The sequence below is a fragment of the Canis aureus genome, chromosome 36 (assembly GCF_053574225.1).
Source record: "Canis aureus isolate CA01 chromosome 36, VMU_Caureus_v.1.0, whole genome shotgun sequence".
Classification (NCBI taxonomy): domain Eukaryota; kingdom Metazoa; phylum Chordata; class Mammalia; order Carnivora; family Canidae; genus Canis; species Canis aureus.
Window position 1 is genome coordinate 5752821 of NC_135646.1, and position 22447 is coordinate 5775267.

A 22447-nucleotide genomic window follows, 5' to 3' on the forward strand; every position below is an offset into this window, starting at 1 on the left:
GTAGGAAGGGCGGAGCTTGCAGGCTTGCGCGCACGCGCCTCGTCCGGGCGCGTCGAGTGTGCGTGCGTGCGTGCGTGTTTGCGTGTGGTCACAGTTCCCGCCATCAGCCGCTCTCCCTGACTAGGGGGAGTGAGCGGCCCCTCTCCTCCGTGCCCGGTGTCCCTTCCTTCCTTACCCTCGGCTCCTCCCCCTCCGCGCGGACTCTGTGCTTCCGGCAGGCCGGTGCAGGGCTCCGGACCCGCAGGCACAGGTAAGGTGGGCCCGGCGGCCAGCTTCTCAACCGAGCCGTTTTCCCAGGTCCCCCTCCCCCGCCCCCCGCCCCTTGCGGTCCGCCCACTCGGCGTTCACTCTTCTGGAGTTCGCCCCGCTGCTGCTCCGCTCACCCCCACCCCTTCGGCGCTCCCAGGGCCTCACAGGTACTCCTCTGGGGTTTCCCCCCAGGCTTTCCTTTTCCTTTCACCTGGTCTTCCTTGTCACGCTCTTGCTCCGCAACCCAAACCTGGCCCCCTTTCGCTGGGGGCTGTCGTCGCCCGCCACCCGCCCCTTAGCAAGGCCTGCTGTCTCTTCAGGTGACTTCCGTTGCCGCACACCCATCAGGCCTTGGATAGTCTCTCTTGACCATTTTTCGTCTTCTTCCCTCTCCTATCTGTCTCTCACTGGAAGGCATGGATTGTATTTTTGTCGTGCGTTTGGTTGCTCCTCCTCTTCTAGCTAGCAGATCGGGTTGTCAGGTTTACCTATTTTAGGTCATGATCCACGGAAAGGAAATGATCACTGATGACAAAATCCTGTGTTCTGGAGAATTGGCTTGTAGTGGTTTTGTGGTAATCGTTTTCAAAATTTCGGCTCTGTAAATGCCTTTTGGCGGGGGTGGGGGGAGTAGGCAGTATGGACAAGTCTCTCAACTGGGGACAGGTCTAAGGCTGTGAAGGAGGCAGTTGGATATAGTGGGTTGGAGCTCAAAGGAGAGCTCTGGACAGGCTGTATAAATTCATGTATATGTGTCATCTGCCATGTTGATAGTAACTGAAGCTATGCATGTGGATGAAATTGCCTAAGGAGAGTGTAGTGCTAGAAAAAACGGACCCAGGATGGAGCACTGAGGGATTCTTGGTGTTTAATAACTGTACAGAGGTCAAATCTCCGGTTAAAGAGATGAAAGAAGTAATCAAGAGTTGTTGAATTCTGTTGAAATGTAGAGTTGAATGAGGGCTGTAAAGCCGGGTGACATCAAAGTAATCGATGAACACAGCGCGAGATGTTTGATGGAGTGAAATGGAATATCTGGGTTTAGTGCTAGGTCTGTTCACCTTTGCTGCAAATTCTTAATTTGCCCGAAGCTGTAAATTCCACCTGTATGTTGAAGACTTAAGAATTTTAATTTCCAGCTTTTTCCCTTTATTTTCAGGTCAAGATCTAAATAACCAACTGCTTGACATCCCCACTTGATTTTTTTCTTGGGAATTTCAAATATAATACATCTAAAACCAAAGTCTTAAGTTTTCTCTGCATACCCCAAGTTCTTTGTCCTTCAGTATCCTGTTTCATTAAGTGGTATATTTATCTACTTATATAAGCTAGAAACTTGAAATCCATTTTTGATTTCTCCTTCATCCCATGTATCTTTAAGTTCTATATCCAATACAGTTGACCCGTGAACAATGCAAGGGATGGTGCACTGACCCTTTCCAGTTGAAAGTCCACATGTAACTTGATTCTCCTAAAACCTAGCTACTAATAACCTACAGTTGACTGGAATACCAATAAGTAAATGTCAGTGCGTATTCTGTGCTATGTATATTTTATGCTGTATTCTTAGAATAAAGTTAGACTAAATAAATGTTATTAAGAAAATCATAAGAAACAGAAAATACGTTTACAATAACTATATTTATTGAAAATGTCACGTAGAAGTAGCTCCATGCATTTCAAACCCGTGTTCAAAGGGTCATATGTACGTCTGAATGTATTTCTGTACATCTTCAGTATCAATTTTCAAGTTCAAGCCACAATCTTTCACCTGGACTTAATGTCACTGGTTCCCTTTATTTCTCATCTGTAAAATGGGAATAATAACTACCTTACTGGATTGTTATGAGGATTAAATGGCAGATGGCACACAGTAAATAGCCAGTAAGCATTAATTGTTATTGTAATTGTTATAAGCTGAATCACTTCAATATTCTCTTCTGCCCTACTTTTTTGGATTCTTTTTTTACTCTCCTCCCCAAACCCAAAATATATCATTTCTCCATTCGAGTAACATGTTATTTCTCAGCTTACAACACTTATTTACTTACTTACTTATTATGACACGGAGAGAGAATCAGAGACACAGGCAGAGGGAGAAGCAGGCTCCATGTAGGGAGCTTGATGTGGGATTCAATCCTGGGACTCCGGGATCATGCCCTGGCCAAAAGCAGGTGCTTAACCGCTGAGCCACCCAGGTGTCCCTCTGCTTACAACTCTTTAGTGGATTTCCTATCACTAAATGTTTATTACATTTAGGGTAAAAATAAAAATCCTTACTGTGGTCTATAGGATTCTATATAACTTGATTCTTCTACCTTCACTAGCTTCATCTTGCTCCAGCCTCCTCTTGCTCACTAAAATCTAGCTACACTGCTTTTCATTTCCTTAGTCACACCAAGTTATTTTCCAGCTATGGGTCCTTTGCTCATGCTGTTGTATTTTCCTGGATTGTTCAGTATGGCCATCCCAAATTCATTCATTCTTCAATATTAGCTTAGCTTTGGCCTCTACCCACTACCCCAAGTCTTAAATCAGGTACCTTATTATAATGTCTTGTCATGCCCTGTACTTTATATTTGTATCACTTTTTAGAACTTGTAATTGTATATTGTGTGATTGTTTAAAATGTGTCTCCTACTAGAATATATGTTAATAGCTATTTCATTTCTATTTCTCAAGAATTTGTTAAGTAAGTAAACTAGAGCTTGTTTTAGGAACCGTCATGTCTTTGGGAAGCACTAGCTTACTGATATCTTGTCATCTGATGATAAGCACCTTTTCACTCTTAACAAATTAAAGGACACAAAAGAAAAAACCCAAGAGTTTTCCAGCTATGGATGATTTTACTCATTCTTTGGTCATAAAATCATTTAGATTTTAGACTCTAAACTGGAGAGAAACTTTACCTAGATCAACTTCATTCTTTTAGTCATGCACTAATTTTATCTGTCTGCATTTGTTTTATGGATTTTTTAGAAAAGAAAGCTCTTTTAGAAAAGAAATCAGAGCAGTGGTTTATGTATTTTAACAATAGGTTAAACTATAAGACAAGTGAGGATGAGGTTTCCAAAAATAAATACAAGAAAAATCCCTACCTAAGTTGTTGGATATGGAAAATACTAAAATTTATTAATTTGTGTGTGTAGAACAGGATTTGTGTTGAGAAATAGGAAATAGGGGCAGCCCCGGTGGCCCAGTGGTCTAGCGCCGCCTTCAGCCCAGAGTGTGATCCTGGAGACCCGGGATCGAGTCCCACATCAGGCTCCCTGCATGGAGCCTGCTTCTCCCTCTGCCTGTCTCTCTCTCTCTCTCACTCTCTCTGTCATGAATAAATACAATCTTTAAAAAAAAAAAAAAAGAAAAAAGAAAAATAGGAAATAAATACAGGAAGTATATGAGGGCCAAACACAGAAAGGCATTTGGATTTATTTTATGCATAGTGATGAGCTGTTAAAAAGCTGATTGTAAAAAACGTTTTGGGAGAACGTTTCAGTTGAGATGAAAATATTCTAGAGGTATGCTGTACAGCATTGTACCTATAGTTAACAATAAAGCATTGTACATTTAAAGTTTTGTTAAGAGGGCAGATCTTGTATTAAGTATTCTTACCACAGTAAAATTTTAAAAAGGTGGGAATGGACTCCAATAACAAGTATTTCGCACTTGCTAAGTGCTTGTATTTTTGTTGTACAAGAGAAGATAAGATAGATACCTACCTTGCTCCTCACTTAGAAAGTTAAGGAGACAAAGTGCATACTTAACTTGGTAAGAGAGTAGTTCCTTAGAAAGGGTATTATAGAGTAGAGGATTCATTGAATGGAAACATTGTGCAAGAATAGAGACTGGAAAGTGATTGTTGCTGCAAATCATTAATGAGGTTACAGTGTGGTAGTGGTTAAAAACATGGGTTCTGGTGTTAGATTTACTTTTGTCTCTTAATGAATTTTGTAACTGTGAATAACTTAATCTCTCTAAACCTCAGTTTCCTAATCTGTAAACTAGAGATGATAATCCCTGTAAGATTATTGGGAGTTTTTTTTTTTAAGATTTTATTATTTATTTATTTATTCATGAGAGACACAGAGGGAGAGAGAGGCAGAGACACAGGCAGAGGGAGAAGCAGGCTCCATGCAGGGAGCCCGATGTGGGACTCGATCCCTGGTATCCAGGATCACACCCTGGACTGAAGGCGGCGCTAAACCGCTGAGCCACTGGGGCTGCCCCAGTTATTGGGAAAATTAAATGAGATAATGCAGCATGGCTCTTAGCACTATGTTTAGTAAATGTTGCATAATAAATATTAGATGGGAGTGATGGCACAATGAGTTTCTGAATCAGCAGCTATAAAAAGGCTGGGTTTTAGATGAACGAGAAGGAGGGTAAAGATGGTTCTAAAATTTTTTGTCTGAATGATAGTGGGAGGAAAATGTAGAGAAGTGTGGGATCCTCATAAGGAGGATGTGGACTGTATCATCTTCACATTTGTATTCTTTCCACAGTGCCATCAAATTAAAGTAACTCAGTCATTTTTTTACTAAGTGAAGGAATGAGTTTAAAGTTGATTTTATAGCATTCAAGGGGGCAGTGAAAGATGTTTGGGTAGAACTTTATGGAAAGTTGAGATTTAGGGAGGCTAAATTTGAGAAACATCCATAAAGTTAGTTTTGAAAGAAAAATAAAAACTCCAAATTTACTCACCTTTCGAAATTTGTATCAGTACATCATGGAAATGGTATTTTAGGATTTAAGACATCATTATGTAACAATGTTTATAGAGTTAACAAAGAATATACTCTTTTTCACTGTTGTCTTAATTTCAAAATGTCGCAGGAATAAATATACCAAGACACAAATGGATAAGGTAGAAGCCTCAAGTCCTTCATTTGTACAGCAGATACATCCCTGAAGTTCTATTGATTGCGTATATATGTATCTTGAGTGTTGTTATATTTTAAATGTTTTCAGTAAGGTAACTTGTGGTTTTTAAATAAAAAGAGTTCATCTTGTGTAAATGATTGCTTTCTTCTTTTTTTTTTATTTTAATTTTGTAAGTTGGATTCTTTTAAAAAGGCACACTTATATTTTCTTTAGCTGAGTTGATGGCTTCCCGGAGAACTGGCATAGCTGCAAAATATGAGTAGTTCCCCAAGAAGAGTGCATTGCCTTTGGCACAAGGATCAGAATAAAGGTGAATTGTTATTACATAGGGTTTTTCAGTAAAAGTCACTGAAAAGTAAGTAATGTTTTTTATTTTGGGTATATTTTTTCCAAGACTATGCAAATTAGCAAGAATTAACAATTTTCTTCTATTTTTGTAGTAATTTTGTTTTAGCATGCTTGCTTAATGCAGAACACCCTATAGATAAGGATGTCTTCAGAGCAGTACCTAAAAGGTGTGCATTTAAATAACTGTACAGGGTACAGAAACATTTTTGTCCATATTATTGATTAAGCTTTCATAGAATGCTCAAAGTTGAACAGTAATTTTAATAGTGAAAAAGTTAGGGAAAGAGGAATCTCTTTGGACATACTTAAATAATTTATTATTAAAAAAATAAAAAATCATTTTTTTCACCTTGTCTTAGTAATATTGCTTTGGTAGGGAATTAGCATTATAGAATTCAAAGAAAGCTTCTCATTGTCCTAGATTAATAGAAAGTTTAACTGTTACCACAGGATCATGCTACACACTGAAAAACAAACTTAGTTTTTTTTTCTTTTAACTGGATAGAGCAAACCTTGATAATATGATGAATGTACAAAAGTAGATATAGTAATTCATTTAGGACAAGACCAGGAATGGACTAAATTGAGAGCTTAAGAAAAAGTTCTGTTGCTTCTACAAATTTTATATCCTCTACCTTTTAGGGTTGTTTTTTCTTAAAGGAAAGAGGGATTGCTAGTAGAAATGGTTAAGGAAATGTTTGGTATCTGAAGTAAAATTTCATATACTTAAAATTTTGCATCAAAATGTTTGAGAATCATACAGAGAATAATTATATATAGAAACAGAAGTAACCAATAGTTTTTTTATTTCTCATATGCTTTAGTGAACTTTGAAATCTTCACCTCCACTTTTGTTAAAATAAATTTTAGAAGTATATTTTGTTAGAGGAATTCAAGGTCATTGGCTTTTACTTTTGGTTTGTTAAGAAAGCACCAAGATAATAGAGTTTTATATTATCTTTTAATTTGGTTCCCTGACCTGTAGTGACATATAAGGAAAAGTGAGGAAATCTGACAGAACTCTTAACATGGAGTTTCTTCATTAAGCAATGAATAATATGAATCCCAGTTTAAGCAAGTTTACCTACGTTTTTGTTTTAATGCATTCTATAACTGTATTAATTCTTAGTCTTCCACAAATGATTTTTCTTTCCTTGAATTTCGGTAAGATACAAGGACAGCTTTGCATTTAGTAGAGAAATTCAGATGCACATAGAAAAGGCTTAGATGCAGTGTTCAAAAGATGAGTTTTATGCAGTACAGCGCATAGCGATACTTTTATAAAGAACTTAGTAAATAAAAAAAAGAACTTAGTAAATATAATTCTATATATATATATAAGAGATTTATGGTTTCAGTATCTGCTGTTGTATATTTTAATAGCAAATTGAATAGAATTGATAGGGCTGATTTGTTCCTTATTCTTGAATAATAAGTATTTCTTCTGTGTCAGACACTGTCATAAATGGGGTTTCAGAGTTTAAAGTACATATTCCCTGTCTTCAAATAGCAAAGTGTAAATAGAGACAAAGAAGTGAACAGTTTATGATACAATGTTATACTAGAGGTAAGCACAGGGTACAACAGAGACTGCAGAAGCATGAAGCAGTCTCAGTCTGGATATGGGGTGAGAGAAAAAGTGAAAGGTAGCTCGAAAGCCTTCTTAAGGAAGATAGCATCTAAGCTGAGCCTTGATTTTATAGCCAAGAGAAGAAATCAAGGGGCCTTTGGGGGGATAAGGAGAGTACCTACAGATTCTCCAGAGATAAACCATAGTGCACCATGCAAAGGTATAGTGGGATGAGAACATACGACTTTTGGGGGGACATTATAGATAGTTTAGATGACTGGATTTGAAGGGCTTTGGGATAGGTAAGTAAAGCCTGGATCATGAAAGTTGTTTAATGTCATTTTAATGAGTCTAGATTTTATTGTGAGGGCAGTGGGGAGCTGTTGAATGGTATTAAGGAGAGTGATGTGGTTTGACCTACAGTTCATTATAAAAATGTCTGAGAGGTATATAGAGGTAGAATTGATGGGACTCTACCATGATCTTCATTTCCAATATAATACTAGTAATTGAAAAAAAATCAAAGATAACTCTTGTCTTTCTGGATGGGCAACTGGGGTAGGAGAGGGGTCACAGTCTTGGCAATGCTGAGACAGGAAAAAAGTCTAAGGGCAGAGTGGAAAAGTCTAAGGACACATCCAAACATTGAAGCATCAAATTATTAATTGCAAGAAAAGTATTACAAACCACGCATTTTTGGTCCAAAATTCTGTAGTTACTAGTTTGAGCAGTGCCATGTTAACAGATCTATAAACAGTAGTGGGCTCTGTTACTTTGATGGGTTCATAAACCTAGTAAATTATACCATATAAATCTGGCCGGGGTGCCTGAGTGGCTCAGTTGTTTAAGCGTTGGCCTTTGGCTCAGGTCGTGGTCCCAGAATCCTGGGATTGAGTCCTGTGTTGGGCTCCCTGCTCAGCAGAGAGCCTGCTTGAGCCTGCTTCTCCCTCACCCTCTCCTCCTTCCCTTGCTTGTTTTCTCTCTCTCTCTCTCTCTCCCCCCCTCCCCAATAAATAAAATCTTTAAAAAAAATTAATAAATCTGGCCAAAGTAGGTATTCAGGAAATTTGATGAAATGAGTGAATAGTAAAGGAGACTTAAAATGCCTAACACCTTTTAACTATTCAAAGGGTTTTCAACATCTCTTTTAAATTTAATTCCCAGTTATTTGATATCTAATATCACGAGACCTCAAACTAAGGGCCCCCAGGCTCTATCCTGCCTATATCCTGCCTGTAGGTGGGTTTTGCTTGATTTGTTGCTTTTAAAAATAAATTTGAATTCCTTGCTCATAATTTAAAGTGGGCAGTTTTACATAAATATTTGGAACTCATTTTCTTGAAAAGTTAGATGGTCTGATAATACCGGTTGACTAATTCTGCATGGTAAAATTAGATTTCAGTAGCAGTTTTTCTTGCTTAAGTCATGTCACCTGCATGGTCCCTCTACGCAGTTGAGTTTAATCCCTGTTAACAGCTTATTTAATTGGAGGTCTTTGGAGGAATGGGGTTGCAGGTGAGGAGTAAATTCAGAAAGTGGACACTGATTTCATTCATATTAAAGCTTTTGTCTGTTGGGTGCCTAATGTGTGTTATTTCATTTAGTTTTGCAATGCTATAGCATTTGCTGTTCCTATATACAATTGAGAAAACTAATAGTTAGAAAGGGAAGTTATAAATTAGGGACGGCTGGCTCCTGATAGTTAGGCCTCCTGTATTTTTTCTTTTGTATACTACATTTTTAAAGCTTTTCTAGTTGAGTTGTTTAGGCAGAGGCAAAGTCTGATGATTTTTAATTTCTAAAATTATAAGCAAGAATCTATTAGCAATGTTTTTAGAAATTTGAAAAGAGTATAAATAAAATTTGTTTTAGATGATTGTGTATATATGTACATAATAACACTAATGTTCTTTGCTATTATAATTGTATTTACTTGCTGACATTTGGCAAACTAGTTTGAAAGTCTTAAATATTCTATTATTACTAGAAGTAATTTTTAAGTATTTAGAAGTTCATTCAGAAATTTGAGTATTTGTCAAAGAAAAATGGTAAGGATTCTTTTCACTGTGCTAGGTGGTTCTTAGGAAGAGAGGTTTTTTCTGTTTTACCTAGAGAATAACTTTCTCAGTATAATTCTGGAAGTTAAACTAATTTGATTATTACAATATTTTAATTCATTTAGTATCTTTTATACTTATACATGGAGATGCTTAGACTACTGACTGGCAGAAGGAATTGTTTTGTAACATGATTTGATATTTTGAGAGGAACTCCATTTTAAGAAATGGAGTCAGCGGACTGAAAATATTTAACTAAATTTGAAACTCAAGACCTTTTAGCATTCATGAAGGAAGATACAAGTTGGTTATATTGCTGTGGACAATTGACATGTGGGCATTGACAGTGGAATCTTCAATATTCCTGATTGATATGCCTTTAGTGGCAGCAGTCTGTTAATGATGCATAGTGCAAAATTTAAACACTAGTAGGGCATAGATACTAGACATATGGCAAAGAAGGGAACATGCATGGAAGAAATAAAAGGTGGATAGATTTAGTAGTCAAGGACATTCAGTGACATTTAGTTGTCTTTCTTGTGCCTATCAGCTAATCAAGGCCTTTGAAGATGCTTAATAAAAAGTGGTTTATTGAAATAGAGAAAAGGACATAACATGGTTTATTAAATGCTCTTTCAAACTCTTATTTTAATCACTCTTATTTTAGTAAATTGTAACTTACTATTTTATTTTTCTTCCTTAGAATCTGTCAGGTGAAGGTGTATTTTTGCTTTTTAATTTGGCTAGAAGCAATTTATTTTTAAAGAATGTCTCCTCTGAAGATACACGGTCCTATCAGAATTCGAAGCATGCAGACTGGAATTACAAAATGGAAAGAAGGGTCCTTTGAAATTGTGGAAAAAGAGAATAAAGTCAGCCTAGTAGTTCACTACAATACTGGAGGAATCCCAAGGATATTTCAGGTATTACCAAATTTTGATGTGGAATAGATCTTGAATCATAACCTTTAGTGAATAGCCTCCTTGTACCATAGTAAGTGTAATGGTAGCCTTCCTCTGAGATTAACATTCTTTTTATTTCCAGGACACTGATAGTTTTGTGTGCATATTTTATAAATTATTCAACAGCATCATTAATGGTATATAATAAATAGTGGGAAGTAGTCACCGTTATTGAAAGAAAAACTAAGAAGCAGAGAAGAACTGAGTTTGAATACTATTTCTGTCAAAGCTATTTTAAAAACCACATTAGGATAACTTTAGTTATTCTCTTCTTTCCTTAGTATATGATAGATTCATCACTGTGTAGTATTAACTTTTAATAGGACTTATTAGTATCTTCTAAAACCAAATACTTCCTAAATAATTCTGCCAAGGGTTGTGGTATGGGCCATTCAAGGATGATTATTCAAGGTCATTCTTACTGCTGTTTTCTGACTGCAAGCTTTTGAAGAATTTCATTATTTTATCACTGCAAAAAATAATTTTGTTTTTACCTCTTTACTGTCTATTCTGTGCAGCTAAGAACTACTCATCCTGACATAATTTGAATTTAAGAAAGTAAACCATATTTTTCTGCACTTTAAAATTCTGTATTTGTTAATTAGATAATACAAAAGTATAATATTCATTCTAAACTGAAAAACTCTAGTGAATAACAATTTATGAAGCTTTATGCTTGAGAATCCTAGAGCTGGAGTAAGATTTCCATTTCTCCTTGCTTTTGAACTGTGAAAATAAATTGCTTATGATTTTGTGTATTAGAGATCGTCTTAAATAGATTGGAAGTGGTGACAGGGGCAATAGAAACAATAGTAGTTTCTTCCACCTACGTGTATCTACAATTGCTCATCTCAATGAAAGAAAGATTCATTTTCAAATAGATTCAGTTTCTTAGTCCTCAACCCAAATTAGCAGTCAGTAAATATTTAAATATTTAAGCAAACATAGGTGTTGAGGAGCATGAGGATTCTGCTGTGATTCCAGCCTTATCTCAGTTCTAGATCAGTATGCATTCAGCATTTATTTTGTTAACTATCTACAGATAACCATGACGGATACTATATACTAAGTGCTAATAATACAGAGCTAAGTGAAATGCTTTTCTTCTCAAACTTAAGCATAATCAGAAGCATTTTCAGATGTAAAAATATTTCAGAGACACTGAAGTAATACAAAGAAGAATGGTTTGGTCCTGAGCATTTAGAGGATAAGTAGGAGTTTGCCAAGCACAGTGAAGGTAGGGCAGAGGTGATTTCTGTCCATGGACAAACACGTGGAAATGTAAATCAACCCTCAGAAAACCAGAACATTATTTTAAAGTAAATGGACAGTAAGGAGTGCATGGCAGTAGAGGCTGAAGAGCTAGATAGGAACCAGATCTTGTTTGTCATACTAAGAGGACCTTAGAGTCTAAGGAGCCAAGAATCTCAAGTTCAGATTCACTTAGGGGCTAGGCAGATGACTATTTCAAGAGATAGTGGGAGAAGGAGGACATATAGGAGGTTATTGTGGGAGTTTAGATGAAGAATAAGAGTCGTAATCAAAGGAAAAGACAGTAGGAAGAAGCAAGAGGAGAAAAGGATAGATTGGAAGAGATTAAAAGAAGACTTGACTCATTAGATTTAGGGAAGTGAGAAAGAAGACACTGGTTTCTGAGTGGATGACAATGCCTTTCATGTCTTAGTAGGGAGCAGAGGGGAAGAACTAGGGTGGAAGGATTGAGAGATGAGTTGTTTGAGGTATCAAGCATTCAGATGTCAGTATCTAGTAAGTGTTAGGTAAGCAGGACTGGAACTCCATGAGAGGGGTCTTCTGGACTTAGAGAAAAGATGGAAGGCCTCACCATATGGTAGTTAATAAAATTATCAGTTGAAGACCTCAAGTTCAAGATTATTCTTTCATCTTTGATAATGAACAAGCTTTTTGTCTTATGTATTTAACTTACATTTTTAAAAAGTGGTATATTGACTGAAATAGTGTTGTTATGTGATCTCTTTTCCTTTTGCATGCTAAACTCCTTGTTTAAATATTTCGGAGTTAAAGCCTCTGATACTGTTTATTGTGTTTTATGATAGAATTTTTACTCAAGAACATAGATTTAAGACCTACTTTGAATATATATATAATTTTAAATTGAATATAAATTAATCTGATAAAATTAATTTTCATTCTTCTCTAAAAATTGACAAAGATCAATTCTAGTTTAAAAAAATTATATAAAGTTGTTCTTTCGGGATACCTGGGTGACTCCTCAGTTGAGCATCTGCCTTTGTCTCAGGGCGTGCTCCCGGCCCGGGGATCAAATCCCATATTGGGCTCCTTCAATAGAAGATAGAAGGAGCCTGCTTCTCCCTCTGCCTATGTCTCTGCCTCTCTCTCTGAGTCTCTCATGAATAAATAAATAAGTAAAGTCTTTAAAAAAAAAAAAAAAAAAGCTATTCTTCCTTTATAATATTTAAAGGGTATGTTTTCAGCAAAAAGCAGCTTTTGAAGCCTTTGTATACTCCGGCTGAGGGAGAACATTAGAGAATAAAGATGCCTAGTTGGCAAGAATTACTTAGGTAGTAAACTGCAAGATTTATTAATTTGGTCTTGGAAAAATTTTGGCCAAGAGAAAATAAAAGTTATCACTTGATAGCACATATCCAGAGTCTGGAAGAGTATAAGACAAATTATTGAACCAATTTTGGGGAATGGAAAAAGTAAGCTAAATTAGTTTCTAGAGTGCTTATGATCTTCATGAGTGAATGAAAGTTAAATGAGCCTGCTTAGACACTTAAAAAAGAAAAAAAAGATGGGTGCACCTGGCTGGCTCAGTGGGTAGAGCAAGCAACTCTTGAACTTGGGGCTATAAGTTTGAGCCCTATAGTGGGTGTAGAGATTAGTTAAAAATAAAAAAGTGTGTGTGTGTGTGTGTACAGACAGAAATGAAGAAAGATGTCTTGTATTGATAAAGGTTCATTTTGATGTGTTTTTAAGAATTGGAATCCTTTTGAGGATGATCATTTGGGTTAAGAAATCCTTTTAAATTATAACTACCCGGGATGCCTGGGTGGCTGAGCAGTTGAGCGTCTGCCTTCAGCTCAGGGTGTGATCCTGGAGTCCCGGGATCGGGTCCCGCATCGGGCTCCCTGCATATGGAGCCCGCTTCTCCCTCTGCCTATGTCTCTACCTCTGTCTCTCTCTCTCTCTCTCTGTATCTCTCATGAATAAATAAATAAAATTTTTTTATAAAAAAAATTTACAGCTACCCAAACCAATTGCCAGAATATTATACAAGCTTTTGTTTAAAAAAAAAAAAAAAAAAAAAGGTGGGAAGAGTGAAGAAAAAGAAAGTCTGTAACACAGTATGGCTTTCTAAGCTAGCACTGGTGTAACCATCTAGGCTCTGTAAATTTTTTTTTTTTTTGAGATTTTATTTATTCATGAGAGACACAGAGAGAGAGAGGCAGAGACATAGGCAGAGAGAGAAGCAGGCTCCATGCAGGGAGCCCGATGTGGGACTTGATCTCGGGACTCCAGGATCACACCCTGGGCCAAAGGCAGGCGCTCAACTGCTGAGCCACCCAGGCATCCCAGCTCTATAAATTGTTAACTCACTAATTTTTATAGCTTTATAACTATACCTGAAAATATGCAATTCCCTACCATAAAATCAACAGTGGTAGGGTTACTTTGTAAATAAGTTTTAATAGTAGATGTTTGCCTTTCCTAAAAGTGAAATCTTTGACTTAAGTGTATTAAGAAATTGGAATTCTTTTTGGTTGGAAGGAAAAAACTCTAAATTAATATGGGAAAGACTAAGAAATAAAATTTAGCAAGCATAAAGTTTAGTATTGCTTGTATAACTTGTTATACTTTGTCACCATATATTTTTAACAATAACATAATTTTCCTTTTGTGTTGATTAGCTAAGTCATAACATTAAAAACGTGGTGCTTCGACCCAGTGGAGCAAAACAAAGCCGCCTAATGTTAACTCTACAAGATAACAGCTTTTTGTCTATTGACAAAGTACCAAGTAAGGATGCAGAGGAAATGAGGTTGTTTCTAGATGCAGTACATCAAAACAGACTTCACGCAGGTGAGCACAAATCTACCCAGGGTTTGCTATTAACTGTTATAAAAGAATATAATGGTGGCTCAGTGGTTGAGCGTCTCTGCCTTTGGTTCAGGGTGTGATCCTGGTCCCAGGATCGAGTCCCGTGTTGGGCTCCCTGTGAGGAGCCTGCTTCTCCCTGTGCCTGTGTCTCTGCCTCTCTCTCTCTGCATCTCTCATGAATAAATAAATAAAGTCTTAAAAAAAAAAGAATATAATAGATAGTAGACCGTGTCCCTGGTGAATATTGATACACAAATCTTCAGCAAAGCACTGGCAGACTGAATTCAACAGCACATTTAAAGGATTATATACCGGGATACCTGGGTGGCTCAGTCAGTTAAGCATCCCACTCTTGGTTTTGACTCACATCATGATTGAGCCCTGCATCAGGCTTGGCATTCGGCATGGAGACTGCTTATTTCTCTCCCTCTCCCCCTCCTTACTCTGTCGCTTTCAATAAATAAAATATTTTTAAGAAGGAGTATAGGGGTGCCTGATTGCCTCAGGCAGTTAAGCATCTGCCTTCGGCTCAGGTCATGATCCCAGGGTCCTGTGATCAAAATCCCCTATAAGACTCCCTGCTAGGTGGGGAGCTTGTCTCTCTCTCCCTTTGCCTGCCACTCCCCCTGCTTGTGCGTGCACGTGCACTCTCTTCTCTGTCAAATAAATCTTAAAAAAAAAAAAAAAAATTTAAAAAAGTATTATGTACCATGACCAGGTGGAATTTATTTCTGAAATGGAAGGATGGTTCGAGATAGGAAAAAATCCATGTGATACACCAAATGAGTGAATGAAGGACAAAAGCCACATGCAGAGAAAGCATTTGATAAAATTCAAAACCCTTTCATGATAAAACATTCAAGAAACTAGAAATAGAAGGACATTACCTTAACCCAATAAAAGCTGTAGATGAAAAGCCCACATGTAGATGAAAAGCCACATACATTGCTAACATACTCAGCAATGAAAAACTGAAAGATTTTTCTTTAAGATAAGGAACAAGGCAAGAATGCCTTTTCCTGCTATCCAACATAATACTAGAAGTCCTAGCGAGAGCACTTGGGCAAGAAATAGAAATGAAGTGCATCCAAATTAGGAAGAAGTAGGGGGTCCCTGGTTGGCTCAGTCTGGAGAGCATGCAGCTCTTGATCTCTGGGTCATGAGTTTAAGCCCCACATTAGGTGTAGAGCTTACTTTAAAGAAAAAAAAGAGGAAGAAGAGATGATATGTTACTATATGAGAAAACCCTAAGGATTCCACAAAAGAATATGGCTAGCAAAGGAGGAAGATTTAAATTATGATTGGGAAGAGTTACCTTGTTATATAAATCTTAGATACTTGTCTTTGTCTATGTGAAACTTACTCCATGGTTTTAGTCTTACTGTGAAGACAGCAAGTACTATAGAAAATCATAAACAATATTATCAGATTCCCCTGTCCCTTCCTAATCCTTTTCATTTAAAATGTTTTGATTTTTTAAAAAATGTTATAGATATTTTTAAGGAATAATCTAGTGCTTAAAAGAAGTTTTCTGTTATTACTGTTAGTATCCAGCTCTATTATTATCAAAACTTTATTACTAATAAATTACTAATACTTTAGAGTTGACAGACTTTAAATTGGGCTTCTTAAATATAAAAATATTAGAAAATGAGGATGTAGCAGTGCTACTTTGCTTATATTTAATGTATCTATTTGATGTGCTATTTTCCTTGTAAAATGAAAAAAAAATTATGATTGTGTGCCGTTTAGTACCTACTCATTGTGTTCATGTTACCAAATCTGAGCTATGTCAATTTACTAAATAACTGTTGAATTTTAGAATCAAGGAATTGAATACTGTTAACATTTTTTAGAATATGTCAGGGACTATGTCTATATTTCTCTTTTTGTTTCATTCCATCATACCCATCATTTTAATTGAACCACTGTTTTAAGAATTGATGTGTAAGAAAAGCATGTCTATATATATTGGAATGGAAACCACAGCAGATCGTCTAGGGACCCAAGTTTGAATCTGAACAACATGATAAATGGAAAAATAGGAGCTTTGGACCTAAACAGATTTAGATTTGAATCCTACCTCTACTTATTTCAATATAGCACTTAATGATTAAATTTCAGGTTCCTCATCTCTAAAATGAAGGGTTATATCACCTTAATTTCAGGGCTTATTAAAGAATAAGAACTCATAAATATAAAGCATGACTGACGACATATGATAGTAATTAAGAATAGCAGTGACTTGTTTTATGCTCTTAGGCTAGTTATTTTAATCTTTTGGGTTTAGTTGCCTTGGCTGCCCCAAAGTGATAATATAAACTTTACAGAGACCAGAGTAGGATAATGAATGTAAAACTACTTCAAAAAGTATAATGCATTTATTATATAGTGTGTGGCATTTCTGATCAGTGGAAAAGAGACTAAAATTTGATAAAAGTGTTATCTGTCAAGACAACTAACCATTTAAGAAGATAAAGCTGGCTCCCTTATTCCACTCCATTCATCTAAATAGATTTTACATTTGGGCTCCTGGGTGGCTTAGTTGGTTGAGCATCCGACTCTTGGTTTTGGTTCAGGTCATGATCTCAGGGTTGTGAGATCGAGCCCCACATTGGCTCCTCACTCAGTGGGTAGTTAGCTTGAGATCCTCTCCCTCTTTTCCACATCCTCTCTCTCTAAAATAGATAAATCTTCAAAAAAAAAAATAGATTTTACATTGATCAGGGATTTGAACATAAAATGATAAAAGCTTTATTAAAGAGGGAGAGTGGATTTTAATGTAATATCTGGATGGAATAGAACTTTCTGAGTATGACATAAAAATCATTCAGTAAAAAAAGATTAATAATTTGTACTGTGTAAAAATTTTAAGTGATCTGTGGCAAGAGGAGAAAAAAGAAAATATTAGTCACAGTGATAGTGTTAATGTTGCTAATATACAAAAATGTACTTTCCAAATCAGTATGAAAAAGACAATCTAGTAGAGAAATAGAAACTGCATATAGGAAATTCAGGAAGTAAACAGATGGCTCTTACACATGAAAAAAATCTCAACATCACCAGTAATTAAATTTAAAATTTTGGTATCACATTGGCAAGTAGTGTGAGGGGAACCACAATAGTGTCAAATACTGGGTAGGAACTGTGAGATATTTTTTTGGAATAATAAGTGATAATACCAATTTAGTTTAAAACTGTACATCCTTTAGAAATTTTTATTCTGAGGAGTTCTTAGGGCAGCCCGGGTGGCTCAGTGGTTTAGCACTGCCTTCGGCCCAGGGTGTGATCCTGGAGACCCAGGATCGAGTCCCATGTCGGGCTTCTTGCATGGAGCCTGCTTCTCCCTCTGCCTGTGTCTCTGCCTCTCTCTCTCTTTCTCTCTCTCTCTCTGTCTCTCATGAATAAATAAATAAAATATTTTTTTAAAAAAAGGAGTTCTTAGAATTCCTGTCCTCAAAAATCATTTTATTAGTTCAAGAAGATAGGTGAAAGAATGAATGTTCAGTATTGTTTGCATTTTTTAAAAATTAAAAGAATTTTAAATGTTCATTTCAAATAATTAGAGGGAAATTGACTAAAGTATAAAATACTCTTTAAAAGTATATACCAGGGCAGCCTGAGTGGCTCAGCAGTTTAGTGCTGCTTTCAGCCCAGGGTGTGATCCTGGTGACCTGGGATCGAGTCCCACGTCGGGCTCCCTGCATGGAGCCTGCTTCTCCCTCTGCCTGTGTCTCTGCCTCTCTCCGTCTTTCTCTCTCTCTCTCTCTCTCTCTCTGTCTCACGAATGAATAAATAAAATCTTAAAAAAGTATGAATCAAAAAAAGTATATACAAATTGATGCTTCTACAGTACCTTACATGTTTTACATTAGCATCGATTTCTTTGGAATAGAAGCCATTTATGCTGCTTGCTGAACTTAATAGAGGATGCTTTGGAGTATACGTTATTGGAAGTATATCTGTCTCTGATTCTGACATGTTTCCTTGGCATCCAGTGTCACTGTTCATGCCATAGACACACAGTGACCAACTTTTTAGTAGTGTTAATTACCAAATATTTATATGGGAGAATTTGTAGCATTTTCATTTAAAAATTTGTTTCTTTTACGTCTTCCCAAGTTTTTGCATATTATTTCATTTTTTGCTTGAGTTTCTAGCTCTGAATTTAAATTGCTATATATATCTGGTAAACTTTCAGAATCGGTTGATAAGCACTTTCATTTTTTTACGCTTCTGTTTTTTCAGTATTCTATAATGATGATTAAACTCTATTAAAGTAAACGGCTTGGGATTTATTTATTTTCCCCCCCACCAGCCATGAAACCTTCTCAGGGGTCTGGTAGTTTTGGAGCTATTCTGGGCAGCAGGACTTCACAGAAGGAAACCAACAGGCAGCTTTCTTACTCAGACAATCAGGTATGTTCATTTGAATCTTTCTAGCTTTTAAAAAAAGTTATAATCTATTATTATGAAATCTTTTCAAAATTTATCACATGCTATTCTTCTTAGATTTATTGAACACAATATAGCTTATACTCTACATCTCATGGTATTCATTATGGACCATAGTAAAGTGTAGTTTTTAAAAGCATAGCTTTGGAGTTAGATGTGGGTTTGAGATTGGGTGCTGCTACTTAGTAGTTGTGGGTTCCTTGAGTATCCTGAGCCTCACTCTCCATCTGTAAAATTGAGATAGCAATAATATTTTAAGGGTTTTATGTGAGATAATGCATGTAAAAGTGTTATTAGCCCACAATACCATATACTAACAATGCTATAAATGTTTACTCCTATTATGTCTGTGATGCCTTTTGGGTCTGTTGTGCATTATGAACTTTACCCCTACACTATATGATACCAGACTTTTAGTTAAGATTTTCCATTTGCTTTTTAAATATTTTCTTTCATAAATATTCCGACAGCCATGAGACTTGCTTTACACTTTTGCAACTTAGCAGTGCTATGTCTTTGAAAATTTATCTTATAAGATAAATAAAGATAAAGGGAAAGATAAAGGGAAACCAGGCAGGGGGATCCCTGGGTGGCTCAGTGGTTTGGCGCCAGCCTTTGGCCCAGGGCGTGATCCTGGAGTCCCGGGATCAAGTCCCACATTGGGCTCCTGACATGGAGCCTGCTTCTCCCTCCTCTTGTGTCTCTGCCTCTCTCTCTCTCTCTCTCTCTGTCTATCATGAATAAATAAATAAATAAATTTTTTTTTTTTTTAAAGGGAAACCAGGCATAAAGTAAGAAAAACTTTGAAACTATTTTATAAGTAAACTGATGAGTTCTATTTGGCTATGCAGAGAGATGATTACTTAGTCCATTTGCTGGACTAACCGATGAATAAGATTTTATTTTATTTTTTTTAATAGGTTGTGGGGTGTTTTTCATGTTTTAAATTCAGATGTAATTGATATGCTCTAAACTGCACATAGGGGCAGCCCTGGTGGCACAGCGGTTTAGTGCCACCTGCAGCCCAGGGCATGATCCTGGAGACCCTGGATCGAGTCCCACGTCAGGCTCTGCACGGAGCCTGCTTCTCCCTCTGCCTGTGTCTCTGCCTCTCTCTCTCTCTCTCTCTCTGTATCTCTATGAATAAATAAATAAAATTAAAAAAAAAAAAGTAAACTGCACATAGTAGAAGTATACAATTTGATACGTTTTGACTTATGTATATACCTCTAAAATCATCACTATAATCAACCAAGTGATCATAACTATAACCCTTAAAAGTTTCCTCATCCTTTGAAATTCTTCCTTCCTGCTTTCTCTCTGGCCCCTATCCCTAAACCTCAACTGGTTTGCTTTCTGTCACTATAGATTAGTTTGCATTTTCTAGGTTTTAAATAAATAAAATCATTATATATTATTATTATTTTTTTTGGTCTAGCTTTTTCACTCAGTGTAATTACTTTGAGATTCATCTATGGGTAGAAATTTAAACTGTTACCATATTTAAATGTATAAATGTTATCATAGAAAGCAGAAACAAATATTTATACTCTCACAAATAATGATTCTTATCAATGGGATTGTAAAATCAATGTTATGGGTCATAACTGGGATTAAATTAAAAAACAAAATAGAAAATATTAAAGGAGATATTATATATAGTAAAGATAAGTATTTCTGAAACATTTGATTTTTTTTTTAAAGATTTTATTTATTTATTCATGATAGAGAGAGAGAGGCAGAGACACAGGCAGAGGGAGAAGCAGGCATCATACAAAGAGCCTGACGTGGGACTCGATCCAGGGTCTCCAGGACCATGCCCTGGGCTGCAGGTGGCGCCAAACCACTGCACCACCGGGGCTGCCCACATTTGGTTATTTATATGTATATATAATAGCTGCAATATTTCTGGGGAACTGGAAGAATTTGGTGGATAGTAGTAGTAGGTGATAATGAAACATCACAGGAAATGGCTTTTATAATAATATTTTGATATTTGAATCTTGAAAATGTATTACCCATTTGGAAATAACTTTTAAAAACTATTCAGATGATCTCAGAGATTTTTTTCTTTCCTATCCTAACATTGTATGTAATTCTATAGAAGAAAGAAATTGGAAATTTCTCCCATAGACAAATCACATAGCTTTTAATCTAGTAAAATTTACTGGCAGAAAGCTGATCAAAAGCACTGTTTCCCAATATTGCTTTTCCCAAACTAATATGTTTAAATTGCCATATTCACCCTGTATGTTCTTGCTGTGTCTTTAAGATAAATGCTTTGATTCATCTTCTGCCAGTGGACTGACTCTTCGTTTCATTTTTCCCATCAATTACCTATATTGGTTTCATTCCTCCAGACTAGAATCCCATCAAAAGTCATATGAGGTATTTGTGACTTGGCATTTTAGTTGTGGCAACGAAATGTCATTGTTGCTCCTTTTTCTCACATTTATGTCACTTTATCATAATCATACTGGATTTTTTTCTCTGAAGATTTATTTTTATCCTGATCACTAAAATCATATCTTGTGTATCTGAGTCTTTTGTTTTTAAGTCAAATATTCAAAGAAAATTCCTTTCTGCCTCTAGTTTTATTGTGGAAAATTTAAATTTATAGGCGTGCTGGAAGAAAATAAGTGTCAAGTTCAGCTTCTGACACAAATTGTATATTACACTCCGCTGGAGTGCTTTTAAAAAAAACTAATGAATGGGCCTCAGCCTAGGCCAATTAGGCTAGAATGTCTGGAGATGGGTTTCCAGTTGTATTTTTAAAAATTGATTCCACATTGGAATCAATGATCTAAAGGCATATCAATTAATTTGAACATTTAGCTATGTTAAACTTTACTCTTACAGGCATCTTCAAAAAGAGGAAGTTTGGAAACTAAAGATGATATTCCATTTCGAAAAGTTCTTGGTAATCCAGGTAGAGGATCAATTAAGACTGCAACAGGAAGTGGAATAACTGTCACCCGGACAATTCCCTCTTTGACATCTGCATCCACACCACTTAGATCAGGGTTATTAGAAAATAGGTATGGAAGATTTACTTTTTTTCTTTCTTAGTCATTAGCTCTGCCTGTTTATAAATAAGTGTCTTTTATGCCATTTAGGAAGACAAATATTTTGAGAAAAAGGAGATTGTGCGGTTAGTAAAGTATATTAGAAGAAAGTATAGAGTATATTTTTAGTAGGTAATTGTTTTATTTATAATTTATGTCAGTGACACATACTGAGCATGCACATATACAGTATATTAATCAAAATGTGGTTTAGAGAATTAGGCAGCAGTAGTCATGGTTCTTGTCCTTGAGTTTGTTGGTTTACACTTCTTAATGATATAAATTATGGCTTTTTTAAATAACTTTTTTTCTTTGTCCTCTACAGGACTGAAAAGAGAAAAAGAATGTTATCATCTGGTTCAGAGCTGAATGAAGATTACCCTAAGGAAAATGATTCATCATCGTAAGTTGGTTTAAGAACCTTATGGCAGGGATCCCTGGGTGGCGCAGCGGTTTGGCTCCTGCCTTTGGCCCAGGGCGCGATCCTGGAGACCCGGGATCGAATCCCACGCCGGGCTCCCGGTGCATGGAGCCTGCTTCTCCCTCTGCCTATGTCTCTGCCTCTCTCTCTCTCTCTCTCTCTCTGTGACTATCATAAGTAAGAAAAAAAAAAAAAAGAACCTTATGGCAGTAGAGGCACCTTGGTGGCTCAGTCACTTAAGCTTTTGCCTTCAGCTCAGATCATGATTTCAGGGTCCTGGGATTGAGCCCCAAGTCTGGGAGTCACACTCCCTTTCCCTCTGCCCCTCCCCCCTTCAT

At 36.4% G+C, this 22447-nt stretch overlaps 1 protein-coding gene across 5 annotated transcripts in view; it reads left to right on the forward strand.

The window, feature by feature from the left end:
• Nucleotides 1–35: 35 nt before the first annotated feature.
• The window catches only part of USP37 (ubiquitin specific peptidase 37), a 96013-nt gene continuing 73601 nt past the window's right edge, over nucleotides 36–22447 (forward strand). Inside the window, exons 1-7 of one of the 5 annotated variants that reach the window (XM_077885600.1) lie at nucleotides 36–250; nucleotides 5344–5485; nucleotides 9809–10028; nucleotides 13979–14150; nucleotides 18487–18587; nucleotides 21483–21661; nucleotides 22014–22091. In XM_077885600.1, coding sequence (XP_077741726.1) covers nucleotides 9873–10028; nucleotides 13979–14150; nucleotides 18487–18587; nucleotides 21483–21661; nucleotides 22014–22091 — 686 coding nt within the window. In that variant the 5' untranslated portion in view covers nucleotides 36–250; nucleotides 5344–5485; nucleotides 9809–9872. Of the gene's footprint in view, nucleotides 251–5343; nucleotides 5486–9808; nucleotides 10029–13978; nucleotides 14151–18486; nucleotides 18588–21482; nucleotides 21662–22013; nucleotides 22092–22447 lie in introns of those variants that run through there. The other 4 variants (XM_077885597.1, XM_077885599.1, XM_077885598.1 and 1 more) reach the window with 4 other exon arrangements.